The sequence below is a fragment of the Hydra vulgaris genome, chromosome 08 (assembly GCF_038396675.1).
Source record: "Hydra vulgaris chromosome 08, alternate assembly HydraT2T_AEP".
Lineage (NCBI taxonomy): Eukaryota > Metazoa > Cnidaria > Hydrozoa > Anthoathecata > Hydridae > Hydra > Hydra vulgaris.
The window spans coordinates 29252501-29263179 of NC_088927.1; the positions used below are offsets into that span (position 1 = coordinate 29252501).

Below are 10679 nucleotides of genomic sequence, written 5' to 3' on the forward strand. Positions count from 1 at the left end.
TTTTGAATCTTTTTTTTTTTGCGCCTTTCAAAAGCATCAAAGTTTATTTTGATAAAATTTGAAGTCTACTTATAAATTGTGATTAAACTATTTTTTTTCTCAAAAATTTATTTCCCTTAACAAGAGAGTTACTGTGGGAGAGGAGGGTTTGAGAGGGAGGAGGGAGGAGGATACTTTTATCATTCTGAACAAAAATAATTTCTTTTTTTTGATCCACAAAAAATGCTATCAGTAACTCCTTAATTGAGAGAAGTAAATTTAAAAAATTATTGCTAAATATTACCATAATATATAAAAAGTTTTCAAATTTCATCAAAATTCATTTTAACACTAAAAAAATACAACCATATAAGTGGCTCAAGTTTCCACACTAGTGTAACTTGTTTTTTTCAAATTTCCATTTTGTTTACATAAGAGTTAAATCAAACTTTTTGGAGTCAATGTAAATTTTTACAATCAGATATCCTTTCTGATGTTGACCAATATTTAATGATTATTGTTATATGATTTGTTTACTAAATCAAAAATTTCATCTACAAATGCTGATTTTTAGGGAGCTATGAGTAATTAAAACATCTTGCATAATAGTCATGATGTTTGTTTTCTTTTAAATGCCACAATATAAACCTTCTGAGAATTAAAAATTGACCTCCTGTCCTTTAAAAAAAATTGTGTTAAACTTGGTATTAGAAATTAAGTAAGGTTTATCATTGAAAGGCTAATAAGGTTTAAACACTGTTAAAAATGTTTCTGTTTAACCTTTTTGTAAAAACAATTTTTCTACCTCACATTTTTTGTAAAAACAATTTTTTTACCTCACGTTAACCATGTCAGCAGGATTTCCAGCAATTCCACCAACAAATCCTAAGTTGTATAACATAAAATATGAGAATGAAACATATAAAGAAAAAAAATTATTAAAATATAACTATTGAAATTTTTAATAATAATAACAAAAGAAGAACAAATAATAAACAAAACATTCACCATTTGTTTCAGAACTTTTTAAAAAAAAAAAAAAAAAAAAAACTGTCAGAAAACCTATTTTAATGAAATTTTGTAGAGCTTAAATAAAACAATAAGATTTTCTAGGCAGTTAAATCTAAAATAATATTTTTTTTACAAAATGATGATTATTTTTGAAATTTTTATACAATTTCACTTTATTTGAGACCCAACAAGACATACTTTAAAAAAAAATATATTGTTATTAACATTAGGGACCCATTAAATGTTCAATGGTCTTGAGGCACTGCTAAAAATATATTTTATTCAAAAAACTTTTAAATCCAGTGTTATTTTATCATATAAAACACATTAAGGTGCGAGCTGCAGATATTTTTCAAAAATATTGTTTTTGAACCACCCTAATTTATGTTGTGAAAAATCTTAAATCATACTAAAGATTGATATAATTAAGTAAGGAACACAAATGTATTATTAATGATTGCACAATTAAGTGCAACAAAATCAGGGTGAAACCAAGTAAAAAAACCACCCAAAATCAAAATGTCTGCTTTGTAGATTTATTCATATTTTAATAGTATTCTACTGGAGAGTAGTCATACAACTATATTGTTGCTTTTTACCTGTTTTTTTTGTTGTTGTTGCTGTTTTTTTACTTTAAAAAAATGGTTCAAAAAGACTACTCATTCATTTTTTTAAACAATTGTTACAACCCTCCCTCACACTTTAAACTCTGAAACTGGAGCCTTGATAAACAAAACTGCTACACAAAAAAACAATTTGAATATGTACCACTAGGAGTAAGGTGGGGTCAAACTCAAAACTTCTGACTAATGAAGCAAGCGCACTACAAATAAATTATAATAAAAACACTGCAACATTTATAGGTTATATGATATATATATATATATATATATATATATATATATATATATATATATATATATATATATATATATATATATATATATATTTTTCAACAATAATCAATTTTTTTTCTGAACAATCAAATTTAATTTTTGTAATTTTCACCTAAATTATGCAACTGTAACACTTTATGCATTACAATTTTTGAGCAATATTTATAGGGTCATTATAATTTTTTTTTTAATGACCCTATAATTGTATAACATTGACCCTATAATTTAATATTGTTATAAAGCCTGATAATCCACAAAAGACAGTGATTTAAAAAAATTATTATTTAAGAATTATCTTTTAATAAAGATAAATTTTCATATTTTTAACTTTAAACTCTCCATTAATCTTTTCACTTTTCTGTAAAGTTTTTTTTTTAGTTTTAATACACCCAAAACAAATGATTGTTTTTCAGCAAACCGCTTTTTTTCTGACTTTAAAGTCAGAATGAAAAAAATGATCTCAAACTACGTTTATTATGCCAATCAAAAATATTTGGCATTAATTATCATTCTGCATTTTTGCTAATTCAATATTTTTGCACTATTTTTATATTGTAAACTAAGAATTATTTTGATCTCAAAAACATTGCTAACATAATAATTTAAACTATTTGTGTTTGAAGGTATTTAAATTTTTAATACTAAGTTTGCCTTGCGACTTTTGCCCATCAAGTTTGATTGACTAGAATTGATATTGAGAGATCAAAACATTATTTTTTTCAAAAGTAGATGATCTTTAATTGCTAATCAACTGTTATTTCCAGCGCTAAATATACACACACACACACACATATATATAAATATATATATATATATATATATATATATATATATATATATATATATATATATATATATATATATATATATATATATATATATATATAAATATAAAAGCTAACAACATAATCCTTAAATGGAGGGGAGACCTCATATTTAAATTATGTCTCAATAGAATTAATATATTTTTTTAAATATTTAATCAAAAAATATATTTAAAGCCCATTCTAAAACTTGTACAAAAAATAAAAATAAAACTTATTTTTATTTGCTTTTTAAATTGATGGACTTGAAAAAGCAATGTTGACAGATGTATATATTAATATTGGTTTATGAAACTTGATAAAAAAATATATGAAATCAAAAAAAAATTATGAAATGAAATTTTAATTTACCTGCAAAACATCCCACTGTGAACTTCTGATAAAATGGTAAACAATCTATAAATGTATATATATATAAATATATTATATATAAGTGTGTGTATATATACATTATAATGTGCATTTAGATAACCACTCTGACATCATACTTAAATAGTGTGCTGATAGGTAGTACATGCAAAGAGTGCTGCTACATTAACAAAGGGTTTGCATGGCAATTTTTTCCATTTTTATTGCTTTATTTTTTTCTGAATAAGGTGTATGTAATAAAGTAACCAAAAAAAGTGGACTTTGGTATATCTATATATGCTGTAGCATATATATATATATATATATATATATATATATATATATATATATATATATATATATATATATATATATATATATATATATATATATATATATATATATATATATATATATATATATATATATATAGCTTAGTGGACACCTGGTTTACATAAATTTTACCGACTTTGGTAAAGCAAGATTCATTCAGATTGCAGCAAGATGCAACTCAGATGCAGCATTATTTAAAATATATTTTATTTTGAAATTACATGGATGTGGGACATAAAAGAACAAAAAAGTCACATTAACAAACATGTTTTAGTACTATGTATGGGTACCTGGAACTTCTAGAACAGTCTCAATTTTTTGCAGCATTGAAGCAACGAGAGACACATTATTTTAGCATGAAACCAAGCTTTCATTGTGGTTCTTCTCAATTCTGCTATTGAGGTTCTGTTTAGATATTTCTGCTTTTAATTTTACCCCACAGTTTTGGATGGGGTAATAATCCAAAACTTTACATACAAATTAAGTGAACTTCCCATTCACAGGACAAAAAAACTTTTATTTCACAGAACCTATGCTTTTTGTGTTGCTTTTGTGTCACATGTCAAAGATATTGCAATGGTTGCAATATCTTTGACATGTGACACAAAAGCAACACATCATATTTGCAACTATGTTTATGTTATAACTATAAGGCTATATAATAGTGGATGTATGTACTGAAGGTCCCTGCAACAGGCTATTTCAGGTTAAGCATTAGCATATTTAGAAATTTACTATAAATAATAAACAATAATTTAAAAAATAAAACCAAAATTAAAAATACTTTTGCTAAAAAAACAAAACTACCATCTCGTCCTTCAAGCAGTTTCGATGTGATAACTTCGTACAATCCAAAGCGAATGGTTGTGTATGTCATCTAAAGTTAATACAAAAATTTTTGTTTTTTAAGCATTTTAGTTTGTTCTGCTTACAAAAACTTTTTTAAAGTATACTAAAAGTCAAGATCTTTTCACATTGGTATAAAAAAGGTTAATTTATTATACTTTTTATAATTTTTTTTTTTAATATACCTTTATAATTATAAAGGTAAATAACTTGATATCATATACTCCTTATAAGTTTTCTTTAAAATACCTTTATAATTATAAAGGTAAATAACTTGATATCATATACTCTTTATAAGTTTTCTTTAAAATACCTTTATAATTATAAAGGTAAATAACTTGATATCATATACTCCTTATAAGTTTTCTTTAAAACAATTATAAATAACTTAAATAATTTTTTTAAATGTGAACAATTTTTTAAATAAAACTAAAGCATGATTATAAAATGAAAATGTCTTGTTTTCTCGAAAGATTTTTGTATTCCATTTTAAACTCTTTTCTTCAAAAATCATAAATTTTATGTGATGATTCCTGAAAACAATATAAAAACACTAAAAGTTTAAAAAATTGTTAAAAAGTTACTCAATTGTTCATGCTCATTTTGTTTAAAAAAAAAAGCCTGTTATAAATAACTTTACCTAATTATAATGCTTTCACAATCAACAGTTTGTATTAGAAGCTTATTGATCCTAATACAAAATTTGTGTTATAATAAATTGGTATTAATTTTGTTGTTGTTTATGTTGGGTGTATCTTTTTATTATTCAATATTTTAAGTACCAAGTAATTTTTATTTTTTACTTTAAATTATATTGCTATACTGTAAACAAAAAACAACTATTTTTAAAAACAATAATCTTATCACCTAAATGTGTTTTACACATGAAAAAAAACACACTGGATCTTAGAATAAAAAATATTTTTAGGGGCTTCCCAAAGTCCTTGGATCACTAATACTATTAAAAAAAATACTTTTTATAAAAGCAAAATTAGATAAAAATTTCAAAAATTTTAACAAAAACTTTGAAAGCAGAAAATCTATATTAAAAAAACTTAATAAAAAGGCACTTGATTCATTTTTAGTTTGAAAGGCCAATTTTTATGCAGTAAAATCTAAAACAATGACTTTTTAAAAATTGCTGCTTCTTGAGCCACCCCAATGTATATATATATATATATATATATATATGTATATATATATATATATATATATATATATATATATATATATATATATATATATATATATATATATATATATATATATATATTAGGGCGATTTAAAAAACAATTCTTTTGAAAGATATCTGCAGCTCTCAACCTAATGTGTTCTATATGATAAAATAACACTGGATTTAAAAGTTCTTTGAATAAAATATTTTTAGTGGCATATAGAGCACATTAAGGTGTGAGCTGCAGATATTTTTCAAAAATGTTGTTTTTTTTAAACCACCTTAATATACTTGTAATAATTGATATCAAATTTTAAAATTGTTTGTCACAAAAATAATTTTATTAAAATGTACTTATGTTTTTAAAATGAATCATGCAAAATATATAATATTTTCTTTATTTTTGTATTATAAACTTGCTCAATCTTACTTGATCGCAAAATTTGTATTTTTAAAAAAAATTCAATTACATTGGGTTTTTTCACCAGTAATTGAATTAATAAATTAGCTCAGTAAGTAATTTTTATTGATGAACTAAATTTAATATTATTTTTTAATTTTTAATATATAAATATATATATATATATTTTGACTATTTTGAGATATTAAAGAGTTAGAAAATATTATAAAAAGTAAAAGAAATCACTTCAAGTATTTGTCAACTTTGTCAATTGCAATTGTCAATTTGGTAAATGATGGTCGTTCTACCAGATATATTCAAAAATTGTTGAAAATACAGCAGTCAACAGTGATTGATACGATTCATCGATTTAAATGTACAATTACAAATAAAGATAGGAAAAGAAGCAGATGGCCTTATAAACATCAAAGGCTGAAGACAAGTCAATTATACTCTTATGTAATTATTTCAGAAAGGACTGTACAATAAACAAGGACAAAGCAGCTTGAATAGTGTTGGCTCAAGTGGTAGAGATTCAAAAACCTCATTTAAAAGCAATTAATTAAAAAAAAAAGCTTCAATATGCACGGGCTCATATAAGTTGGACAAAATAGACTGGCAAAATGTGCAGTGGACAGACAAATCTAATTTCATTGTTTTCGGAATGAAGCCATGGATCTATGTGTGACAAACAGCCACTGAAAAATTTCATCCACTGTGTACACAGCCTACCGTCAAAAATGGTGAAAGTTTAGTAGTGGTATGCTTCTAATCAGGTTGGTAACCTTGTGAAAGTAAACTGATTTCTTGACAAGAAGGGTTATCAAAAGTTATTATCATAGACCGTCCAGGTCCTATTTTAAAAATCCGGAAAATTGTTTTGGTAAAATATCCGAAAAAAATCTGGAAAATATTTTCCCTTATTTTCCTCTTAATTTTACTTTTAGCTAAGATGTTTTTAATGTTTTTTTCTTCAAACTTTTCTTTATTTTTTTATGAGTGATGAGTGAAAAAGCTTAAAAAACAAATATGTCACAAAAATTATACCTAAACTTGTATGTATAGAAAATGTTTTGAATATCTGGAAAAATTAAAGGTTGAAAAAAATATCTGGAAATCCACAAATATGCGGAAAAGGATAATCCCTGTATTATGTAAAAATGCCATATCATGTGTAAAACATCTAATTAGGAGCAGATTCAACATTCAACAGAATAATGACCTAAAACACACATATAAATACTGTAAAAACTATTTGGAAAAAGAAAAAAAAAAGAAGCTTGCAGAGAACTCAAAACTATGATATGGCTGCCACAATTGCCAGATCTCAACCCAATTGAGTTGCTATGGGAATAACAGGATTGTGATGTACGAAAAGAATGTCCTACATCAACAACTCATTTGTGGTCAATTTTACAACACCTGTGGATAGATATTTCTCCAATTTATTTAGATAATTTAATTGAACATATGCCAAAACTTGTATTTGGAGTAATGAAAGCCAAGGGTGGATTTTTTAATAATAAAAAAAAGTTATAATTATTTTTTTCATAAACTTTTAAACTTTTATTGTAGGTTTATAAAGGTAGATTTGTTTGTAATGAAATTTGGCTTAATGTAATTTGTTTTTTAACAAATTTTTTATTTTTTCCGAGTTTATTTGAATTAGTTTATTTGTTTTTTAACAATTTTTTTCATTTTTGCCACATGACCGCAAACTTTTGTCAGGTGGTGGAGGTGTGTGTGTGTGTATGTATATATATATATATATATACATATATATGTATATATATATATATATATATATATTATATTGTGAATAAAACTTGTATATAAACAAACCTGTCTGAGGACAGAAGCACTAATCCCACTATAAAAACCCATAATACCATCTGTCTTCATAACATTAGATGCTAAATTAAAGATGCCTTGTGAAGATTTATTTTGAGTTTGCAAATGAACCTATAGAAATATTTGAAAATTATTTGAAAACTATTTAAAAAAACTTAATAATTAAAAAATTATAAATTACCTTTATTAAGTCAAGTGGATGAGTCACAACAACAGCAGCAGATCCAGCTAATCCACCAAGATACCATCTTTGCTTTTTAGGTTTATTAGCAACACTTCCAGACATGTTTTAATACTTAATACTTATATAATAATAAATTGGATAAAAACTATTAGTTATAATAAAAATTTTATTATTTTTGTGAGAGTATAAATATATAATGTACGAAAACAATACTCTCATTTAAGACATAAACTATTAGAAGAAACATGAAATTATATATATTAATTCTGGTTTAAGTTAATACAAAACACTACTGATGGAGACATTTACAAAACACAACTGATAATGTCATCAGAAATAACAAGGCTAAAATGAGAGTACATAAATTAACTGATGGCTTAGGGTGAGGAGAGGTCTATACATAGAAAAGATGTGTAGAAGAAATGAACTAAAAAATTAAAGTAGCTATCAAATACTAACAGCAACATACAACAATCAACATAGTGTCAAATTATAATAATGAACATTGCGTTAACCTATAATAACACAATATGAAAAATTTTAAGATTTTTTTCTGAGTCTGGGGAATGGTTGTGTTTATTGATTTTTATATTTAGAGTGACAACAAAATGTCAGTAATGCTGTTAAAGGTTGCTTTTGCAGCCTGTGTCTAGCAAAAACCTAGCTTTTGCTAGGAACTATTATTTGAAATTTGAATACTTTTCAATTATATCATATCATAAAGTACATTATGTGATACATATAATCAGTGCTTGACCGTATATACATATGACTCCAATAATCACATGCTTGGTTTGGGGGTATACTTACACATCAATTGGGGTATACTTACGCATCATTTAATGCTCATTACACTAAGTGGCTTAGCTCTAACACCATTGACTCCGCTGGTACTAAACTTCATAACTTCTGTATTTCTCAATCTCTTACACAGATAGCCAACTTTGTGATTTGTTTTCTAGATAACCCTAATCACTTACTTTCACTCCTTAATTTGTGTCTTGCCTCTGACCCTAGTTTGTGTTGAATTTCTACTTTTTCTCCTTTAGGTGGTTCTAAACATGCAATGATCTCTAGAAATCTTTTATCTGACCATGCAATGATCTCAATAAAACGCCATCTTTGGACTCACTCTACTACTACCATGACTACTTGACTACCATAACTACTACTACCATGACTACCTACTACTCACTAATTACTACCATGACTGACTAGGATTCTTTTCATGATTTTCTTTGACAGTCCTTGGGGTGATTTCTTTTATCTTGCTACTGATAAATGCGCTTCCTACGTAACCTCCTGGATACAGGCAGGTTCCAAGTTACATGCCTCATTCTACTCCATAATTTTCACTTTCTTGTGTAGCTGCTATATCTAATTGCAATTATTTTTTTCATTTTTTTCAAAAGAACAACTCTCTTGAGAACAAACACCTATTTATGATTGCAAGAAATGTAAAAAAGGTGCTGTCTGATGCTAAGCTCCATTATTCCCAGTTTACTAAACCTCGTACCTTATCTATACCTTATAAGAAGTTAGACAATTTAAAAAAATCTTCAACAGCTTCATTAACAAAGAAAAGTCTAACATAAAATCTCTAATTCATTGAATTGATCTCATTACCTCTCCCAAGGATAAGGTAGAACTATTTGCAAAGAACTTTTTTTCTAATTCGACTCTTGAATCTTATAGCCATACTCTTCCTGCCATTCCAGTTAAACAGGTTAATCCAATGATAGACATTCAATTCACTCTAACCTCCATTGCTAAAGTCATATCTTAATTAAAATCTTCTACAGCTTGTGGTCCAGACAACATTCCTATAATAGTCTTAAAAAAGTGTTCTCCAGACCTCTATTCAATTCTCTCTAAACTATTTGATAATGGTTGACTAAATCTTGTTTTCCTGCATGCTGGAAAACAACATATGTGGTTCCAATTTTTAAAAATTCTGGAGAACATTCTGACCCTCCAACTATCGTCCGATTAGTCTTCTTTCTGTTATTAGCAAGATATTTGAGTATTTGATCAACAAATTTCTAATACCCCGACTTGAATCAAATAAATACAGTAGACAATAAATACAGTTTTAATCTTCTTGCTCTATGACTGACTTGCCAACTGCTGTGACTGAAAGGTTCTATTGCGCAAAAGATGGAGATGGCAAGGCAAGGGCTATTGCTATTGACATATCTATAGCTTTTGATAAAGTTTGGCAGTTTAGTTTTCTCCATAAGCTTGGTTCATGTAAGGCATCTGTAAAAATTAATTAAAGTTATCTCGAAGGCCAACACACATCTTCATTTCCAGTAACTTCTGGAGTACCTCAAGGTTCTATCCTTGATCCTGTTTTGTTCCTTATCTACATTAATGACCTTTTGGCAACTTTACATCTAAAGTGGCTCTTATTTGCATACAATTCAACTTAATATTCCTGTCTTGACAAAAAGTCTTTTTGATTGCTAAGAACAGGATGTTAATCTTGAACTTGACCTCACTTCTGTAACAGATTGGGGCTTACAGTGACCAAAGAATATTAACTCTAAAAAATGTTTTTTGCAGCAAACAACTATTGCTATTATGTTGACATTCCTATATTAATAAATAGCAACCCTCTCACTGAGTCTTCCTTTTTTACGCCTTCTTGGATTATTGTTCACTACTAACCTCTCTTAAAAACCATATATATAATTGATTGAAAAGTTAGCATCTGCTAAGGTGCTATCATCCTTCTACTGCATCTGTTCCTGCATGCTCTAAAAACTTTTGTCTAGTTCCTTTCCCTGCACTTTTACCCTTTGGAACTCTCTCCCATCTTCATGTTTGTTCT

The 10679-nt window shown here is 26.5% G+C and overlaps 1 protein-coding gene across 1 annotated transcript in view; it reads right to left on the minus strand.

Annotated features, from left to right (window-relative positions):
* The window catches only part of LOC100211376 (mitochondrial dicarboxylate carrier), a 26192-nt gene extending 18191 nt beyond the window's left edge, over positions 1-8001 (minus strand). Inside the window, exons 1-5 of the mRNA XM_065803367.1 lie at positions 7844-8001; positions 7654-7773; positions 4199-4268; positions 3062-3106; positions 816-864 (exon numbers count right to left, since the gene is read on the minus strand). Of these exons, the coding sequence (XP_065659439.1) occupies positions 816-864; positions 3062-3106; positions 4199-4268; positions 7654-7773; positions 7844-7948 (389 nt within the window). The 5' untranslated portion in view covers positions 7949-8001. The remainder of the gene's footprint in view (positions 1-815; positions 865-3061; positions 3107-4198; positions 4269-7653; positions 7774-7843) is intronic.
* Positions 8002-10679: the final 2678 nt, after the last annotated feature.